Source organism: Odocoileus virginianus, chromosome 11 (assembly GCF_023699985.2).
Source record: "Odocoileus virginianus isolate 20LAN1187 ecotype Illinois chromosome 11, Ovbor_1.2, whole genome shotgun sequence".
NCBI classification, from domain to species: Eukaryota; Metazoa; Chordata; class Mammalia; order Artiodactyla; family Cervidae; genus Odocoileus; species Odocoileus virginianus.
Genome location: NC_069684.1, coordinates 50307061 through 50328953, shown reverse-complemented (window position 1 = coordinate 50328953; position 21893 = coordinate 50307061). Strand labels below are relative to the sequence as shown.

The window sequence follows — 21893 nt, the reverse complement described above, 5'->3', positions numbered from 1 at the left end:
TTGAAGGTGGGATGAGAAGGGGACGACAAAGTATGATATGGTTAGATGGCATCACTGACTCAATGGACATGAGTTTGAGTAAACCCTGGGAGTTGGTGATGGACAGGGAGGCCTGGCGTGCTGCATTCCATGGAGTCGCAAAGAGTCGGATATGACTGAGCAACTGAACTGAACTGAACTTTCATCAAGAGGCTCTTTAGTTCTTCCTCACTTTCTGCCATAAGGGTGGTATCATCTGCATATCTGAAGTTATTGATATTTCTCCAAGCAATCTTGATTCCAGCTAGTGCTTCATCCAGCTTGGCATTTCACATGATGTATTCTGCATATAAGTTAAATAAGCAGGGTGACAATATACACCTTGACATACTCCTTTCCCAATTTGGAACCAGTCTGTTGTTCCATTTCCAGCTCTAACTGCACACAGATACTTCTTGACCAGTATACAGATTTCTCAGGAGGCAGGTAAGGTGGTCTGGTATTCCCATCTCTTTAAGAATTTTCCAGTTTATTGTGATCCACAAAGTCAAAGGCTTTGGGGTAGTCAATAAAGCAGAAGTAGATGTTTTTCTGGGACTCTCTGCTTTTTCTATTATGCAATGGATGTTGGCAATTTAATCTCTGGTTCCTCTGCCTTAGTGGTAAAGAATCCACCTGCAGATGCAGGAGATGCAGGTTCCATCCCTGAGCTGGAAAGATCTGGAGAAGGAAATGGCATTCCATTCCAGTACTCTTGTCTGGAGAATCCCACAGACAGAGAAGCCTGGTGGCCTACAGCCCATAGAGTCACAGAAAGTCAGACATGACTGAGATTGCACACACACAGGGTGTCATTTTTCAAAGCATTTTGCTCATACTAATCGACTTAATTCTCATAGTAACCCTGTGATATGAAGTAGGTACTATTATTTATCATCCTCATTTTAGAGATGTGGAAATAGACACAAAAACATGGAGCAACTTGCCCAAATTTTCACAGCTAGAAAGTGGAAGTATTGAGATTTGAACCCGGAAAACCTAGTTCCAAGGTCTATACCAAACTGTCTCTTTCACCATCGAACTATACGTGAATGCTACTGTTTATCTTCTTAGAGAAGGCAGTAACTCAAACCCAATCTGCAAGATTCCACAAAGCCCAGTCAAGATTCCTACTGTAATAACCACATCATTTGTTAATTGCCTTCCAGGGCTTTGTGTTCTCAAAAGTTTTAAAGCCATAGCTGGTTTTCATTAAACTACAGGACAAGAGTCCAGAGAAGGGGGAAAGTTTGAGATGAAAAGGGAAGGAGGAATCCAGGAGAGGCTGGAAGAAATTGCTCACATCATCTGAAAATGTGCAATTTATTATGCCTCTAACCACACCAATCTGTGGTCTGCCTTCCAATAGGTATATGAGACATGTCACAGCTTGGAAGCACTGCAGCACATCACCTAGCCAAGACCCCAAATACCCCACTGAGCAAAATAGTGAATTCTCTGAAGGATTTCCTGCAAGATACTGGCTCCCAGCTTTCTTCTTTCCACAAGGTGAGCATGAGAACCTGGACCAGCCCTATACCTGATCCAGGCAAGTCTGTCCCCAACTCTGTCCCCAACCCCTCCACCAGCTCTCTCCCTGTCCTCTTCCTCTCTGGGATGAGAGGTCCCTAGGATAGCCCTGCTCCCCCACCCCCAACACACACACACACACACACACACACACACAACAGACACACATACAGGTACCAGGTCCTCTTGCATGCACTAGAGCAGTCTCTCTCCTCCCTCCCCATCCACGCCCTTCCCTTGCCCCATCTCCTCAAGCACCAGAATAGACCCACATCTTTGTCAGACCTCACCCTCACCCCGGCAAGAGTCTCCCTTCCTTATCTCTAGGTCATTAATTCTTTGAGGTCAGAATCCAACAAGATTAGATGCCTCTCCAAAGCCACTGCATCTTAAGAGTGGACTCCTGGAGATGGGCACCTGCCCAAGGGATTGATTCTGTGCTTCAGCCATCTCGTTCATTTATTCCTTTAATAGGAATTAATGAATAAATGTTTGTTGGGTCCTAGGCCCCACCAGGTTGGCACAAAGGTCCAGCAGGAAAGACAGATATTCAACCAGAACCTGTTACAATAATGTGTGGTCAGGGTGTAATGTTGTAAAGGGGCCGCATTAGTCTGTAAGATCCGCGAAGGCAGGAGCCAGTTCCATTTTTATAACCTATTGTATTCCAAGCACCTAATGTAGCCCTCAGCACCAAAAAAATTCTCAGTAAATATTTGAAGAAAGAGTGAGTGCATTTCTGAATGAATATAAGAATAGATGAATATTTTTAGAGCCTAAAACAGGAGGACCTAAACTAAGGGTCAGGGAAGGGAAGGCCACTAAGGAAATAACTTCTAAGATGAGACTTGACGCATCCTTCTTACCAATTAGATACTCTCCAGGTAGGGACAGAATAAGAGGACAGCAGTTAGCACCCTTAGTACTTACTAAATATAGTACTTATTAGTACCAGGCGCCAGGCACTCTCTAAGGATTGTGTGGATGTGTGTGTGTGTGTGTGTGTGTGTGTATGATTCTTAAAATTTTATTTACTTATTTGGCCGCACTGGGTCTTTGTTGCTGCCTGGGCTTTTCCTCTAGTTGTGGAGAGCAGGGTTTGCTCTCTCATGGCACACGGGCATCTCACTGCAGCAGTTTCGCTTGCCGCAGAGCACGGGCACTGGAGCGCTCGGGCTTCAGCAGTCCTGACACGTGAGCTCAGGAGTCGTGGCTCCTGGGATGTAGGGCACAGGTTCAGTGGTTGTGGTGTACGGGCTCAGTTGTCTTGCGACACGTGGGATCTTCCCGGAGCAGGGATCGAACCCGTGTCCCCTGCACTGGCAGGTGGATTCTTTACCACTGAGCCACCAGGGAAGCCCAGGATTTTGTCTTTATTAAGTCATTCAATTCTCATGACAATCTTATAATGTTGTCACTACTATCATCCCTATTTTCAGATAAGAAAACCTAGGCAGAGAGACGTTATAATTTCTCCAAAATCACACAATAAGCGACTGAGCCAAGGTTCAAACTTAGCCTATCTGACTTGGAAATTCACATGTTTAACCACTGCACTAAACTACGAATAGCATTTTATCAGAGAAAATAGCATCCTCTCCTGGAGCATTTAGCCTTCTGAAAGGGGCACGGAGAGAGGTCACTTCTGGCTGGGCCTGTACAGATGGTCTCTTGGGCCTTGAAGAATTGAGGGAAATTTGAGAAAGATTATCTAAGGCTGAAGGCTGAGCAGAGGCGCTGAGTCAGGCCCGGTGAGTAGGTATTTAGAGTAGAAGGGACATGCCAGTATGGCAGGCTTTAAATTGCCCGGTCAAAAAAAACTAAAACCCACTCTGTGTGACTGGTGTGGTGCCTTCTAGGCAGCAGTGTTACACGATCAAGTAGAATGGAGTTACTCAACAGGCAATTTATACAGAACAAGAATTAAACAAGAGAAAAGGAGCTGGTGGCAAGGAGAACAGTTAAGAATTTGTTAGGTATCTTGGTATCAAGCTACAGAAGACAATCCAAACTTGTGTAAGCAAAAGAGGGCAAGTTATAAGCACATATAAGTGGAGAGGAAGCCAAAGGGGTCTGGCTTCAAGCATGGCTGGATTCAGGTAGTCAGTATCCTCCATGTCACTCTCAGGCTGCCTCCTCATGTCTCAGCTCTGTTTTTGCTATAGCTTGGTCTCTTTTTTTTCCCTCTGCTGCACATGGCCTTTCTCCATGCAACCAAGGGAAAAAATGGCCACAAGAAGTTAAGCACCTCCAGAGGAAAAAGGGCCTTCCTCTTCCTAATGTCCATAGGAGTCTTTGTTGTGGCATGTGGGATCTAGTTCCCCAACCAGGGGTCTAAGCCGGGCACCCTGCATTGAGAGCATGGAGTCTTAACCACTTATCCCCAGGGATGCCCCCATATGTCATTTCTTGAGAAATGCCCTGACACACTTGGGTCTCGGCTTTTGCCCCTGAGCCCCATGTTTGCTGCCAGGAATATGAGGTACTTTGATCAGCCAAGACTAGGTCAAAAGTGATCAGGTCCTGGGATCCATAGCCCCTCTCTTCCCATGTGGAATATGGGAGGGTCACTGGGCCTACAAATGCTCTCATGTTTCCCAGGAAGCTCGTGTTCGTGGCCAGACTAATATCCCCAAGTCCTGAGTGAGGCAGTTGGATTTATACTCTTCTCCCATCCAGCCCCATCTCGCACCCACCACGGGCGTTTCCTGACACATTCTTCTCCACTCTTCCCTTCCCATGAGATATCAGTATTGCTAATCCCCACGGGAAACTTTGGGACAGGCACAGCTCCTGAGTCCCTGAGACTCACAAGGAACTTGGCACATGTTTTTCTCCAAAGCCTTTCTTATCACTGTGCTTCAAGACTATGGACGGTCCCAAGGAATCTCTACAGATGCCCTGACTTTTACCCATCATGTGATCTCGGACACCACCGACGTCAAAGATGAGGAATTCTCCATAATCATCCAGAAGAAACTCAACATAGTCAGGCGAGCCTTTAAGGTACTGGAATACTCCAGAGGTTGGAAAGGATAATCATTCATTCATTCAATCCATCCATCAATCATTCCCTCAACAAACCTTCATTCCTCACTTACCAAGTACCAGGCCCAATGCTAGGCACTAGAGCATGGCATAGTCTCCCTTCAAGCCCAAATGCCATCAAATGCCATCTCTGCCACTCTGCTACTAGGGAGTTTGGAAGAATTATAAATATATTAAGTGAATAAAAGATTTAGATAAATACAATAAATGAACTTTACAACTCTCCCCTGACATAAATAAAGACTGAATGATAGATCAGGATTTGAAGATGGTATTTCTTTCTTTCTTAAGATTTTTTTTTAATGTGGACCATTTTTGCAGTTTTTATTTATTACAATATTGCTTCTGTTTATAACACTCCCCTGACATAAATGAAGACTGAACACTTCTACATCAGGATTTGAAGGCGGTATTTCTTTCTTTTTTTAAGATTTTTTCATGTGGACCATTTTATGGTTTTTTTAATTTACTATAATTTTGCTTTGGTTTTATGTTTTGGATTTTTTTTTTTTGGTCATGAGGCAAGTGGGAAATTAGCTCCCTGAGCAGGGATCGAACTCAGACCCCCTGCATGGGAAGGCAAAGTATTAAACACTGGAAGCCCCCAAAGGTAATATTCCAAACAAATAGGGCAGATCTCTCCTTAGCGCAGCTCAGCCTGCCATCCAGCAACCCACTCACTCCAGAGTTCAGCCACTTTCAAGGAGAAGCCCCCACCCAGCCTGCCATGAAACTCAGGGCACTCAGCAAACGTGCTAATTATGCTGGAAGCAGTTTATCTGGACATATGAGTGTTGACAGCCAGATGCTTGAGGCCAGTCCTAACCCCATCACGCTCCCACTGTTTCCCCACTGGTTTGAGGACCACTCTTGTGGTTTACTAAACTCCAATCTGTTTTAGCAATCTGTTTTTCTATTCCAGGACCAATACTACACAGGTCAAGAAATTTTAAGTTATATATGGAGATTTAGTAGAGCAAATCATTCCTCATTTTTCCTTTTTTTTAATTGAATTTTTATTCTATTACTTTTTTCTCTATTTTTGATTGTTGTAAAATAAACATAACATAAAATTTACTATTTTAAATACTGTTAACTGCACTGTTCAGTGACATTGAGTATATCTACACTGTTATGCAGTCATCTCCAGAACGTTCTCATTTTTTCAAACTGGAACCCCATACCCATTAAACACTCCCCATTCCAAACATCACAACCACCACACTACTTTTTATCTCTAAAAATGTGACTACTGTAGGAACCTCATATTAGTGGAATCATATCATATTTGTCCTTTTGTGACTGGCTTGCTAGTGATAAAGAACCCCACCTGCCAATGCAAGCGACTTAAGAGATGCAGTTTCAATCCCTGGGTCAGGAAGATCCCCTGGAAAAGGGAATGGCAACCCATTCCAGTATTCTTGACCTGGAGAATCCCATGAAAAAGGGGCCTTGCAGGCTACAGTCCACAGGGTCGCTGAGTCAGACACGACTGAAGTGACTTGTGAAGTGAAGTGTTAGTTGCTCAGTCGTGCCCGACTCTTTGTTACCCCATGGACTGCAGTCCACCAGGCTCCTCTGTCAGTGGGATTTTCCAGGCAAGAATACTGGAGTGGGTAGCTATTTCCTTCTCCAGGGGATCTTCCCGACCCAGAGACCGAACCTGGGACTCCTGCACTGCAGAGAGATTCTTTATCAACTGAGCAATGAGGGAAGACCTGAAATGACTTAGCATGCACCTTATTTCACATAGCATAATGTCTTTATAATGTCATCTATGTGGTAGCATGTGTCAGAATTTCCTTGTTTTTTAAGACTAAATAATATTTCATTGTATGTGTATACCACATCTCAGCTCAGGCCACCGTAACAAACACCACAAGCAGGATGGCCTAAATAACAGAAATGTATCTTCTCCCAGTTTTGGAGACTGGGAGCCTGAGATCAGGGTGCCAGCTGAGAGTTCTTCCTGGCTTGCAGACAGCTGTCTTCTAGCTATGTCCTCACCTGGCCTTTCCTTGATGTGCATGTGTGGAGAGAGAAAGAACAAACTCTCTGGTGTCTCTCCTTATAAGGATATTCATCTTATTGGATCACAAACCCCCCATTCATATGACTTTAATCGCTTCTTTAGAGGCCTCATCTCTAAATATAGCTACTCTGGGCAATAGGGCCTCAATTTATAAATCTGAGGAGAATACAGATTTTGGCCACCTGATGTGAAGAGCTGACTCATTGGAAAAGATCCTGATGCTGGGAAAGATTGAGGGCAGGGGGAGAATGCCCCTGATGAACACCAATACCACTGATGAACATAGATGCAATAATCTTTATGGGAATGTAAAGTGAAGCTGCCACTATAGAAAATAGTATGGCAACAAGAATGAGATGTTTGCATGGCATCACCTCCTCAATGGACATGAGTTTGAGCAAGCTTCAGGAGATGGTGAAGGACAGGGAAGCCTGGCATGCTTCAGTCCATGGGGTCACAAGGAGTCGGACACAACTTAGTGACGTGACTTAGCAACAAAGGACTTTTAGTCCACAACACCGTATTTTTTCCATCCATTCATCTGTCCATAGACGCTTGAGTCGATTCCATTTGGCCCTTGTGAACAGTGCTGCTACAAACATAGGTTTGCAAACAGCTGTTTCAGTTCTTCTGGGTATAGATCTAGGAGTGGAGCTGTTGGATCATATGGTAATTCTGTTGAAATTTTTGAGGAAATGCCATACTATTTTCCATAGTGGCAGCATCACTTTATATTCCTATAAAGATTATTGTATCTATGTTCATCAGTGGTATTGGCCTGTAATTTTTTTTTTTTCTGTCATATCTTTTGCTGGTTTTGGTTTCAGGGTAGTGCTGGCCTGGTGAAATGAGATCCAAAGCATTACTTCTTCTTCAATTTTTTGGAATAGTTTGAGAAAGATGGATGTTAACTCTTCTTTAACACCCTGTGAAGCCATCTGGTCCAGGATTTTGTTTGTTGGCAGTGTTTTGATTATGTTTCATTACTAACTCAATTTCATTACTGGTAATCACTCTGTTAATATTTTCTTTTTCTTCCTGATTCAAACTTGGGAGATTGTACATTTCTAGGAATTTTTTCATTTCTTCTAGGTTGTCCATTTTATTGGCATATAGTTGTTCATGGTAATTTCTGATCTTTTAAATTTTTGTGGTCTCATTTGTAACTTCTCTTTTGTTTCTGATTTTATTTGGGCCCTCTCTCTTTTTTTTCTTGATGAGTCTAGCTAAAGGTTTATTTTGTGGTATGTTTCAAAGAATCAACTTCATTGATTCAGTTTCATTTATCTTTTCTATATTTTTAGTCTCTATTTTACTTACTTCTGCTCTGATTGTTATTATTTTCTTCTACTAACTTTGAGTTTTTGTTTGTTCTTTTTCTAGTTCCTTTAGATATGAGGTTAGGTTGTTTGAGATTTTTGTTTCCTAAAGTAGGATTGCATCAATGTAAACTTGTCTCTGAGGACTGTTTTGCTGCATCCTGTAGATTTTGGATCATTGTGCTTCCATTTTCATTTGTCTTAAGGTATTTTTTTTATTTCCTTTTTGATTTCTTCAGTCACCCATTGGTTGTTTAGTGGCCTATTGTCTAGCGTCTGTATGTTTGTGTTGTACAGGTTTTGTTCTTGTTCATTTCTAGTCTCTTAGGATTGTGGTAGGGAACTTGACATGATTGCAGCAATCTTAAATTTAATGAGACTTGTTTTTATGGCTCAGCATGTGATCTATCCTGGAGAAACTTCCATGTACACTCAGACCACTTGCTCCTTGTAGAGAACCTCTGCAATTGTGATTATCCTCCCCGTTTGTGGACTGCCTACCCTACTGCATTTCTGCCCCTCTTACCTGTCTCATTTTGGTTCCTTCTTTATATCTTGAGTTGCAGAAAATCTTTTCTACTGGTCTTCAGATCATTCTCATCAATATTTGCTCTGTAAATGTGGTGTGACCATAGGAGGAGGTGAGTATAGCGTCTTGCTACTCTGCCATCTTACTAGAGGATTGACTTGTTTTGTCATTGTTTTTGCTCTCTTTTTAAAAAGTGGCCTAAGGATTACAATTCTAGAAATTTGAAGTTTTACTGTATTTGAAATACTTGTCAATCCAGGATCATCATATGTAGATCAAAACCTACACATCGCTCATGCTCTCAAAGAAGGAAGAGAATGAAGTACTTACCTTAGAACCTGGCAACGAGTACCTCTAAGGTGAAGTACTCACCTTAGAACCCTCATGGCAATGGCAGGGAAGTGCACCTCCTCTTCTTTGGCCTCCTCCCTGGCCTTCCTCTAGATGCAGCTTCTATTAAAGGGAGCATCTCATCTGGGACCCTCTGACACCACCTCTCTTTGTTCTTAGGGCACAGACCCCACACATGTTGGAGTTCACGTCTTTGGTTTATTCATTGAGGGGGCAAGGTGGAATCACAAAGAAAAAATCCTAGAAGACTCGCTACCTTGTGAGATATGTTGTGATTTTCCTGAAATATACTTCTTGCCAACAAAGGTAATCTCCCAGATGTTTATCACAAAGTTTTAAACCACTGAGCTTTCCCTCAGTAGTACCAACCATTCCTTCTACTTCCCATCCTTATGGTTTCACTAGGGAGATTGGCCGATATACTTCAAACTACAAACATGTAAAATAGCCCCAAATACTCCTAAAACCTAAAATAGATGCTGTACAAACATCTAGTGTGATTTCTCAAGAATACATACTATAAAGCTATACTAGTGACTCTAAAAAATCAGGCATAATTCTATATGCAGTTATATAACCGCATAACCACCTAAAGTTAAAAGTATTCAATTTATAACAAACTCCCCAAATCTAGTGTGAAAGGAATGTGAGCCACTGGCTTACTTGAATAATTTGAGCATTTATTCATTTATTTTTTAGATTCCTGCTGAAAGATCAAATGCGTCTAAGCAGACAGAGCCAGAACTCTATACTTTTGAATGCCCAGTTTACCAGACACCTGAGAGGTCAAGTATTTTGACAGCTGCTGGTTTATCCTCAAACTTTTTAACATCTGTGTACTTATCCACAAAGAAACCTCCTAGTCACTGGATCACAATGCAGGTTGCACTGCTGTGTGAAGAGAATGAAAAATAAACTTCCATAACAAACCATGTAATTGTTGACTCTAACCAGTTACATGCTTCAAGACATTCACATGTAGTCAACACCCTTCATGAAAAAAGTCTGTGTGATCAAGGCAGATTGGACAGTGCCATCTCTTCCTTCCATTTGTATGTGAAAACTTTAACATTCACGGGAAGCTCCCAGCTGCTTCCATTCTAGGTAATGTCCCTGTGGGTGGGCTCTCCTCCAGGTGAGAGAACATGCCCCCAGAAAGCAGGTCTGACTTTTCTAAAAGGGAAACCCACGGCAACTAGCATGGTATTAGGGCATCTAATTCTTATGAAATTTTTGACTTTAGAGTGATTTCTGCAATTATATACAATAAAACATATACATGAAGAGCAGTTCTTTGGAATACTTTCCCCGGCTGCTCTGAGAGAACACAGAACATGACACTGTTGGCCTGACTGCAGACTTTTGAGACAAAAGAGGTTCTTCCCTTAAAGAAATGATCTTGTTCTAATTTCACCAGATTTTCTCTTTCCACTGAAAAACCAACACTGAGAATTCAATGTCAAAACTGGATGAAAAATGTGAAAATTTCATGTCAAAATGTGTTTCTGTAGGTAAATTTTTATTATTGAGCACCAACTATGCTGAACACTCATAAAAATTCCTATACCTCAGGCCACCTATGTACTATGTGGTGTATCAGTCTTTACACATGAAGAAACTGGTGCTCCTAGAGCTTGAGTTGCCCGAACTCACACTGCCAGAAGTAGGGCTTGGATTCAAAGCCATGTTCGTTGTCACATTACCTCAGCAGTGGGCCCACTGGCAGAAAACAAATCCCATGTTTCCACAAACGAAGATCAAACAATCCCTTCTGTCTGTAAGAAGGGGGAGAAGAGGTTGTGGAGAGGGCTCACACCAGAACTAGACTCTAATAGCCATGAACAAAATATTAACATCTACTTACTTTTGTGTCTAGGAAACTGCACTGAAAGTCACATTATCAAAAGCATATACATTGAGAATCTAATTACACACAGTATTGCAGAAAATAATTATAAAGACCTAGCCCCTGTCATTCAGGACTCAGTAAGAAAATGACAAAATATAGGATTTTAACAAAAGAAACAAGGTGAGGTCTTATTTGGTCCAGTGAATTCATTAAAATAGTTTTAGGAATTATCCATGATTTGCTAAAACAAAACAGTCCATGAGTTATAGAAACCACCAATAAGCAAACTCTTTTCCTCAAAGAGTACAAAAATAAGACCAAGAACCACATGATGTGATATTTTTAACTTACTTGGTTTTGGAGTGTATTCTGACACACCCACTTTATGCAAAGTCATTTCACACTGAGAAGAGAGATAAAGACATGGTGTCTGATCTCACTGACACACAAATGTCTCTCACATACATGTACTGGCTTTCAAATGCACTTGGGTGCATTTGTAATTAATACAAATTCATTTCAAAGTATTACTGAGTCTATGACACTTTTGATCATTCTTCTATTTTCTCAAAGAACAAATACTAAATCTATGATCACCATCTGCAGGTTGAGACCCTCCACTAACCCTTTTCAAGCTCTGATGTCTGAGAACCTTGATGCAAACTGCAGTTTGCCAGGGATCTCAGTCTCCCTTTAGGATGGCTCGTGGTCCAGGAGGGACCCAAAGGATCCTGGAATAAACTAGGGGTTGGGTGGGAAGCAGTAATCTAAGGGTTCCTGTTTTGGTCCCAATGATCCCAGAGTTACAGCCTGGAAAAAAAATAAGAGAGAGATTCCGAAGTGGTCAAAGCAACATTTTTATTTTCAAATTTATTTCCAACTTAAAACTTCATTATAAAACTTGTCAAAAAAAAAAGTCAAAAACAAATTAAAAACAAATTGTAGCACTGTGTTGGTAACAGCCCTTTTTTCATTAACAAGGAAAGAATTAATGATCCTTCCTCCTCCTCTATGCTTCATTGGTGAATCTAGTATAAAATAAGCTGGGACAACATTTTCTGATGCCAGAAGAAAAGCATAAAAAAACTGCTTGCATACATCAATACTAATAAACACTGACAATTTCACCAAAACCACATTTAAAGATTACAGGATGTGGAATGCTTGAGCAAATCAACTTCATGATCACATCAACACAAGCACAGTTATATACACTTCAAACTGTAGCACAGAATAAACACTGCATATCTAAATGGCTCATATATAAAATGTATAATTGAAAACCCCAACATACAGACTATACTTATTAGATTTGCCTATGTTTAAGATACTGAGAACAATTTAACTCTGAATATGAAAGCTTAGTGAATTTGCTACTGTTCCGTTAAAGGACAATTAATAATGAGACTATATCAACTTAAGTAGAATTGAATGGCTAAAGCTACCTTATGCACATCTATTAAACTAAGAGAAATGATTTTAAACTATTCCCTTAAATTGCTTTCAGATAGATTTCGAAAGATGAACACAACACTCCTTAACAGGGAGTAGAGTTTTGTAAATATAAAAGATATGCAAAATACAGTATACACTGCATGAACTAACAGTAGCAAGAACACAGTTCAATTAAAAAAGTTAAAAACATATAAAAATATTAGCCTTTCTGGAAATGGCAAATTTTTAAACACCAATCTGCGTAAAAAGGTTTAAATAGTGATGTTACTCCAAAAATATATATTTATTCTATTTTTCTATTTGCAACAGTTTATAAAGGCAAACAAACACCTGCAATTGAGGTAGCAAAGCCAAATTCACAAACTTTGGATTAGGAAAAAATATCCTTCCTATGTTTTAATAGTATCTTTCATACAATAGTAACTGAATTCTCCTTGTTTCAAAATGTTTGATTCACATGTATTACTTTACAAAACTTAATTAAAATACTGCAAATGTTTGTTTAAAAGATATTGGGTTGGATAAAAAATTCGTTCAGGTTTTTTATGGAAAAACCCAAATGAATATTCTGGCCAACCCAATACTTGGTTCTGAAAATTATTTCACATTCAAAATACTATACAGAAAAACCTGAAGTCACCATATATTACATAAAAGCTATGTATTTACAGTTTCAAATGCAGTTTTAGAAGCTGAGGTTAAGCAAACCACTACTAATGGTCTTCATTAAACAGTGTCCACTATCAGTTATTCCGCTTCCCGTACAGCATTGAACAGACAATCGGTTTTTACTTTCAAAGCACGTAACTAGAAAATCACTTAATTTAAAGGGAAACAAATGAAAATTCTATCCCCTTAATGTAAGAAAACATAAATGAACTTAAGATAAAAACCAAACCAACTGGACAGAAGAATCAAAATTTGAAAGGTAATCAAAAATCCTGAACATCAATAGTATTCAGTGCATTTATAAGACTGTTTTTTGTTCTCAGATTTTTAAAGATTAAAAATTTCCTAAGAGTGCAAATTCTATTTATATTTTCCTTATGTTAATTGTTATGATTTAATAAACATGGCTACATGAAAAGACTTACTACTTGGCTCTATCTATAGCCCTGCCTGAAAAAGAAATATACAGATTCTGTCAGTGCAATGAAAGAAGATTCATTTTGGATTTTTTTTTTTTTTTTTTTTTTGCAAACGGAAGATAGAACTGCAGGAGTATTTAGAGGGCGCCGGAGCAGAATCAGTAGATGTAGGGGAATATGCGGTAGGGGACTCGCTGACAGTACTTTTCCCATGCCAGGCCATACTTCTTCCTGCAGTGGTGCTCATCGCGGGCTTCCCGGTGCACCAGCAAGATGGTGAAATAAATCACATAGAAATAAGGCAGAATGTGATTGAAACCTGGGGATAACAAAAGTAAACAGTACCTAGTGTTTTTATTTTTCACTACACAACTACACAACATTGTTTCTTGCGCTTCCCCAAATAGCCTAAAACTGGGGCGTCCCATTACTCCCTTTTCTCCAATAATGGGGGAAACAACTAAACCAGTTCATAAAATCCCACTGCTGTGTGGCAGAAGTAGTAGTTGAATTAAAAGCTATTCAGAGAAGAGTGATTAATCCATCCTAATGATCCTTCATAATCAGAACATCTGTCCTTCTAATTAAAGCAAACCTCTCCATTTCCTCCCCTCTGGCGCTCAGGGTGAGAACCGCTAGCCATCACCGCAGAGCAGGGCCAACAGCACCGCAGGGTGTGGGCTGACCCAGACACATACAAAGCTGTGTGCCTTAAGAACCAGATTTTTTTCAGAATCCATGTATAGCGAGTAATGAATAAAAAGTTAATTAATTCCTACATAGTCTGCTTAGAAAAAAAGCTACCAGATACAGTTGAAAACAAAGTTTTGCTTGCAGGATTTTAGAGTAAAACCTCATGCTCTGTGAATTCCTAATTCCCCTCAGACACAGGATGAATGAGGTGCTGGAAACAGAAGAACACAGCACTCAGTCGGGGAACAAGAAACCCCAACCTCTAACAGAGACGACACCCAGACCCACAGAGGACAGACATGCGCGGGCAGCCTGGGAAAGAGTCCCATCCGCTCTCTTCTTGAATGCTTACCACATGGGAGGGACCATGCCAGGGCCATGATGAGATCACCCAAGTAATTGGGGTGGCGAACAAAACCCCACCATCCAGAAACAAGAAGATTTTTTCCCATGGAAGTAGGAATGGTTTTTAAATCTATACAGAAATAAAAAAATGTTTAATGATCTATAGACAAGCAGAGACATAAAATCTTTACATAATGCAAAAATACAATAAATATAAACCAATACTTACGTGCAAGCCTTGGATCAGTGGGATTTTTCCGGAATGCATTTTTCTGAGAATTTGCACATCGGAAGATTACAAATCCAAATACTGTAATTTTTTAGAAATTTCATTTGTTAACAATTTACATATAATCTTTATTTTAAAGCATCTGTAATTTCATTTAGAAATGATTCCTGTGTTCCAAGGAAATGTCCAAAGTACAGAAGAGTCTGATTTCTTAAGAACAATTAAAACCCTCTCAATCTCAAGATGACAAAAGAAGATCCAATCCTGATTTCTCACTATCTTACAGCTTTCCTCATCTACCTGGGGACACCTTGAAGGCAAAACTAACAAATATGAATAAAATCTACTGCAGCCCACATTACAATAAAATCAATACTGGAGTTCATCTGTTAGTTATGATATCTACTGACCGTAACATGAATGCTTCATTAATAAAACTATAGCTCAGAATCTGCACCAGAACAACATGCACATAAATATTAATATATGCTGAATCCCACTGCAAGCCTCTTAAGCTGGTAGCTTTATTTCAGATTTCAAAACGTCAAAACTAAGAGGCCCTGACATATGACTATGTATCATCAGTCCTCAATAAAGTAGTAAAAAATAATTCTACTACCTATTTTTAGCTTAACCATAAAATAGACATAGCCTGTCTTGAATAACACACAGGCATGTGTTAACCAAACCAATAGTGAAACTAAATCTTAATTTCAACCAGAGACTTGAATTTTTCTTCTACCATAGATATTAGCGTAGCATAACTAGCAACATTTGAAGTTCAGTGCTCATTTTCCCTGCCCTCCCTCTGGTGGACGGTTTTTAATGAACAGTGTAACAAAAGAAAAAACCCATCCTGAATCTAACCTGCTACCATCAGCCAAACTGTACTCCTCACTCTTCCCCACCATCCTAGAAGAGCTGTTCCCTCCATCTGATGTATCTATCTCCCCATGCCACTTTCACCCACCCAACAGTCAGATCAAACACCACATTCTCCAATAAGTTTACAGTGATATTCCCCAGAGAGACATGCTCTCTACCTTAAACTCCCATCATATTTGCTCTATTAGTCCCTCCTCTAGACTCTTTCTCTGCCTCAACCCAGTGTCTGAGTGTCTTATTTCTTCTGTAAAAGCATAAGCTCTAAGAAGGCAAGACCATCTTCCTATTTTTCAAGGTACTACCAGAAAAAAATGAATCATTACTAAAACAATAAAATTTTATTGTTTTTAACAATAATTATATTATTTTAAAATAAAGAGCCTCTTGATGAAAGTGAAAGAGGAGAGTGTAAAAGTTGGCTTAAAGCTCAACATTCAGAAAACTAAGATCATGGCATCCAGTTCCATCACTTCATGGCAAATAGGTGGGAAAACAGTGGAAACAGTGGCTGACGTTATTTTTTGGGGCTCCAAAATCACTACAGATGGTGACTGCAGCCATGAAATTAAAAGACGCTTACTCCTTGGAAGGAAGGTTATGACCAACCTAGACAGCATATTAAAAAGCAGAGACATCACTTTGCCAACAAAGCTCCGTCCAGTCAAGGCTATGGTTTTTCCAGTAGTCACGTATGGATATGAGAGTTGGACTGTAAAGAAAGCTGAGTGCCAAAGAATTGATGCTTTTGAACTGTGGTGCAGAAGACTCTTGAGAGTCCCTTGGACTGCAGGGAGATCCAACCAGTCCATCCTCAAGGAGATCAGTCCTGGGTATTCACTAGAAGGACTGATGTTGAAGCTGAAACTCCAATATTTTGGCCACCTGATGCAAACAGCTGACTCATCTGAAAAGACCCTGATGCTGGGAAAGATTGAGGGCAGGAGGAGAAGGGGACAACAGAGGATGAGATGGTTGGATGACATCACTGACTCAGTGGACATGAGTTTGAGTAAACTCCAGGAGTTGGTGATGAACAGGGAGGCCTGGCATGCTGCATTCCATGGGGTCACAAAAAGTCGGACACAACTGAGTGACTACACTGAACTGAATATAATTTTAAAACAGGTGTTTTGTTCAAAATGATGTTTAAATAACTACAGAAGAACCCAAGGATGAAGCATCCATTCTCTTTGCAAGATGCAAGAATCTTTTATGACTCAACTCATCCATCACAGATTATTTTATACTTGAGCTAATCATGACCATTTAAAAGGGCACGCTGTAAATATGTAGGTACCACAGCACAACAGACTCAGTTAATACACAGAGACTGAAATTAATACTCACATTTCAGAGCAATGATTAGAGAAGCCATTGGCCATGACAGTTCATTTGGATGACTGACTAAATAAAAGGCCTGGAAGCTGTAGATGAATGGAACCCACACCAAATCTCCAAAAGCCAGCATGAATCCAAATCCATCATGGATAATGTCCATGGTTGTCAATAATGCTTCCTAAACGGGTACAGAGAAGGGAAAAAAATGTTTTAAAGTTTGGGGAGAAAAGCTTCTATGTTTACAGTATTCAAATAAAGTACTAATCTGCAGTCAAATTTACAAAAGGCTAAAGGAAGGTGGTGGTTGTTCAGTCACCCAGTCATGTCCGACTCTTTGTGACCCCATGGACTGCAGCACACCAGGCCTCCCAGCCCCTCACCATCTCTGGGAGTTCGCCCAGGTTCATACTCGTTGCATCGGTGATGCCATCCTGCCATCTCATCCTCTAAGATGAGACGGTAGAGCAAACCTAAAACGTCTAAAGGCGGGAGTGGGGATCTGTCTCCCTCGGCACAGGTGTCACACTGCGTCACTCCGCCTCATCCCGTCACTCCAGCCACTGCCTCCTCGATCCTGAACCACAGAGCTCCCCAGGCCTCTTCTGGCTCCCCGCCTCTGCCGAGAACACCCTCCTCCGACTTCAGCTGAAGCTGGCCTGCACTGCCTACCTCAACCCACCACTCGCTGAAGCCAGCGGACTGTCCTGTGACTCAGCGGCTCTCTCCACTGGACGGGCAGACGCGGGAGCACGGGTTTCCTCCCGCCACCACGGCACCGAGTGCAGGCGCACCAGCCTAGCCGATGCTGTTCAGTCACGGAGTTGTGTCCGACTCCTTGTGACCGCAGACACTGCGGCACGCCAGGCTTCCGAACCTAACTTCTGGTCATAATCTAGCGTGTCCGGCAGCTTGTCCACACTACCCGGCAGCATGGGAAACTGCCTGCTTCACTGCTCAGGGTAAACTAGGACCTGAACACACTCTCCTGTGGGTCTGGTTGGCATGAGCCAGAAACCCGCAGGCCCTCAGCTCTGGAAGTGGAGACGGCATCCTGTCTCAGGGCATCCCTAACCTGCCTCAGACTCCAGTACTCAACACTGACCAGAAAAATTAGCAAGTATAATCTCTATTAAAGAATCAGTGTTCTAGGGTAAAGAAAAGGAGTGATATCTCCAAAATGCTTTTTTTTTTCTTTTTCCAGAAAGCAAACAAAAAGACCACAGAACAGAAAAATGATTGTTACAGTTTCCGGGCCTGTTGGTTCACCCTCTAGTCAACAAGCCTATTCTTTTGCACCGGGGAGCAGATAAGACAGCACACGAGGGGGGACACAGAGAGGAAAGGCCAAGATACAAACAGCTGGTGCCAGGAGGGGCAGGAAGGACCATCAACCCCACCCAGGGCCCGGGGACTCAGGGCTGCAGGACAGAAACAGAGGCTCAGAGCAAGGGCCATTTACACTTAAGTGCATAGTCTCCACTGCTCAAGGTGTGCCACATTAACATGTAGAGGAACTTCTATCACTCAGTCAAATAAGAAAATTATTAAGCATCCACTAACTGAACAGCAGCGTGCCAGATACTAAGGAAAACCATAAAATCAAGTCTCTTCTTCAGGAAGCTAACTATAATCTGGCTGAAACAGTGATGACTTATTTAAAAAATAACTTCCCAACTTTAATCCACTACCCCGGGTGAAAAACTGCCTTAAGAGTTTTGCCTTAAGACACAATCATAAAAAAAAAAAAAAAGACACAATCATTTTTTGTTAATTAACAGAAGTCAATGTTTGTTTCAATCTCTAGAAAATATGAATTTCTAAGTCACTTAAAAAGTGACTTCCATGACAAGACAGAAAACTAGAAGAAAGAATTACTCATCATCAGAGAGGAATTAAAAAAAAAAATAATCTCTGAGGGGATAAAGCAACAGAGAAAATATCATCTGACTTGTAAAACATATCCTACCATCTTCTGAGCATCTATTTACTACATAATCAAAGAAAGACCTACAACTGGCAAGGTAAAGTGCATTTATAAGAGCTGATGGTGTTTTTAACTTCAGAAGCATGTTTAATTTTGAGCAGACTTGGAATTTTCAGACGACTCTGTATCAGATGCTCCCAACATCTTTGCAGTTTCCCAGGCTGAGCCCAGGTCCGCATTTAGTGGTAGGAGCTCAAATAGAGTCCAAATGTGGCTACCTGTACTCGAGGTCTGCTTACCTCCAAGAGGTCCTAATCTCCTCCCAAAGAAAAGGAAGATTATTGACATATCGGTATCAAGTTTTCAAAGTTGCCTTGACTGAGTATTACCAAATAATACAATTTTTCAAAAACATCTTCAAGAAGGACCCTCTCTCAAAATGTCAACAGACTGCCATGAACACTTGCTTTGGAACATCATGGTGAAGGACCATCAATTTTGTTTTTAAAACTGAAAGAAAATTTAGAATTTGGAGGAGATGATTACAAAGATAACAGTAACTGATAAAACAGTTGTAGAACAGACCCAAAGAAGATATTGTTTTCAAGAGTAATATATTTAGGTGAGACAGAGACTAGCAAACATTGCCAGTCTTTAAGTAGCAGAAAGAACTGATTCTGTATCAATGCATGAGAAAAGCCACATGTTAAGAAATCAGAATTATTTAAACTGGTTTCCTCAATGTATCATTTCAGATTTTATATCCAAGCTGTTCTTCGTATTCTGAAACACCAACAATAAAACAACTCCTCCAGTATTTAAGAACTAGCTGCTCCTTGATAATCCAAAAAAGACTATCCTAATTCAATAATAGTATTTGATCCACCCATTTTCATCCATTAGAATCACTAAGAAAGTTTTATGTGTATGAATCAGTCACACCCAATTCAAGATCCACAGATCTTAAATATCTAGCAGCTGACAGAGCAGCTGATACACACGGACGCCTACCATCTGTTAGAGCTCGCTGTGTGTCAGCTCATTGCGTCACATGGACCCACATTTCATTTAATCTTCATAAGCCGTGGAAGCAGGTTATGTTCTCCTCACCTTGTGTGTAAGTATCTGAGGCTTGGAGGAGTCAAGTCACTCACCCACACCCAATGCCATCTGACCCCAAGGCTCTTAAAAATTACTTACCTCATTCCAGAGAGCATCTACCACATACAGGAGCTGGAAACTGTTAACCAAAATCATTGCTAATGATGGAACAGCGCGATTCTGCTCCTTCATCTCAGCCAAAAGCATCACCAGGTTAATGACCACCTAAAACAAAAGGGGCAGGTACAGTTCCCAGAGAGAAAGGTAGTAATTTCCCAGCTGAAAAAGCTGCAGACACACCTCACTGAGAAGCCACCATCAGTGATAAGACACATCAGCCACAGGAATCCCTTGCTAAGATGTACTGAGATGGACACTTATTCTGTGGTAGTCTTGCCAAAGACACACAACCGACTCCCATCATGAGAAAATGTTGGACTAACCCAAATCTAGGGGCCCTCTTACAAAATGAGTACTCTTCAGAAGTGTCAAAGTCATGAGAGACAAAGAATGACCAAGCAACTGCTACAGACCAGAGGACGCTAAGACCAAATAACAGACAAATGCACTGTCAGACCCTGAAGAGAATCCTGGAACAGGGAAAGGCCAAGAGTGGAAAGACTGGTCAAACTTGAGTAAGGTCTATGGATTTAATTAAAACTACTGTTAAAGGTGAATTTGTCATTCTTTTTTTTTTTTTTTTTTTTTAACTGCTATTCTTGATAACTACATTATGGCTCTGTCAGACACCAACACTGGGGAAAGTTGTGTGAAGGAACTCTATTTTTGCAACTTTCATACACGTCTAAAGTAAGGTAAAAGTACATTTCTTTTTAAAGGAAGAAAAATATATTTTTTTCTTCATAAATTCATCTACACTATTATTTTCTTACATAAACACAAACTGATATAGTCGAAATAATACAAACTCTTTTAACATTTACTAACCTATAATAGGACATCTTAACTCTTTGGACTATATTTAAAGTAAGAAAATATTTGAAGTAGACAAATGTATGGAAAGTTATAATTATTTCTAAAAACATAGCACCTATAAGCTCACTTCAAAATTGTCTACATTTCTTTCTAAATGCAAGACTAATTTGTACTACTGAATTGAAATTTAAAAAAAAAAAAAAAAAAGACATACCCATCCAATCAATCCAGGACGCAATTCACAAAAGTACTTGAGATCAAAAGTACCAATCCGAGGGTTTAACTCCCGGCCAATGAAGAAATCATAGATGGCATTTCCTAAGAAGGGAAAAGTTTTTATCCAAACGGTATTCCAAACCCAACTATGAGACTTTAAAACTGCACTGCTGTCTACTACCCAGGGTCACAATTCAGTCACCTCCCAGAGCCTGGCAAACAGTCAGGGAGGACGGGCAGGGGGTGTCGGTCCCATCTGGAAATATCCCTGCTGCTGCAGGCATAGGACCTATGGGGCCCAGATTCCTGGATTTTGAAGGAACTGGAGTTTTTTTTTTAATGCAGACTCACAATATTTAAAATAAGTCACTTAATTTTTTTTAATGTTCTTAAATACTTTAGGTTAGAATTGACCAATTTATAATCTCTATTATTTGATTTTTTAAAAAAGGAGATATACTGTTTCAAACAAAATATGTGCCATAAATTGTTATAAAACTAATGTTAACTGAAATGCTGTAACTTATTAAAATGTCTTACTGTCATCAAGTGACTAAAAAAGGAAGAAGAAACAAATAGGAAAGCATGAGGGGAGAATCAAATTTTCTTCCTTTTATTTTTCTTAAAATTATTTTTCATCTTTTTTTTTTTCCCTATTTCTCATCTCTCATCAACTGAAGAAAGAAGAGAATTCTATGAAAGCCTAGAATTGGATGCTGGGGGTCCAGTGGGGGTGGGAGGGCACGTTCATGGGAGGCACTCATGGGACCCACAGCCTAACACTGCTCACCAGAGCTGGCTGGCGACAGTTCATCCCGGGGCGCTTTCAAAGCCCTGGCGTAGAGGTAAACACTCAAACCCACGGCAAAAACAATGGCTGCAAGTGCGAACTGGAGGAAATGACGGTACACATAATAAAGCTCTACATTCCAGAAGAAACACGCTCCGACGAGTGCAGATGTCAGGATAAAAGCATAGAATCCTTTAAAAAAAAGGGGGGGGGGGTC

The 21893-nt window shown here is 40.6% G+C and overlaps 2 protein-coding genes across 2 annotated transcripts in view; one reads left to right on the top strand and one right to left on the bottom strand.

Annotated features, from left to right (window-relative positions):
- DNAH14 (dynein axonemal heavy chain 14) overlaps positions 1-9759 on the top strand; it is a 400834-nt gene extending 391075 nt beyond the window's left edge. Inside the window, exons 83-86 of the mRNA XM_070474451.1 lie at positions 1388-1527; positions 4391-4554; positions 8987-9133; positions 9527-9759. Coding sequence (XP_070330552.1) covers positions 1388-1527; positions 4391-4554; positions 8987-9133; positions 9527-9742 — 667 coding nt within the window. The 3' untranslated portion in view covers positions 9743-9759. The remainder of the gene's footprint in view (positions 1-1387; positions 1528-4390; positions 4555-8986; positions 9134-9526) is intronic.
- A 1758-nt stretch (positions 9760-11517) lies between these two features.
- LBR (lamin B receptor) overlaps positions 11518-21893 on the bottom strand; it is a 28540-nt gene continuing 18164 nt past the window's right edge. Inside the window, exons 8-14 of the mRNA XM_020879485.2 lie at positions 21677-21868; positions 20885-20988; positions 19834-19959; positions 16719-16887; positions 14487-14567; positions 14265-14387; positions 11518-13538 (exon numbers count right to left, since the gene is read on the bottom strand). Of these exons, the coding sequence (XP_020735144.1) occupies positions 13378-13538; positions 14265-14387; positions 14487-14567; positions 16719-16887; positions 19834-19959; positions 20885-20988; positions 21677-21868 (956 nt within the window). The 3' untranslated portion in view covers positions 11518-13377. The remainder of the gene's footprint in view (positions 13539-14264; positions 14388-14486; positions 14568-16718; positions 16888-19833; positions 19960-20884; positions 20989-21676; positions 21869-21893) is intronic.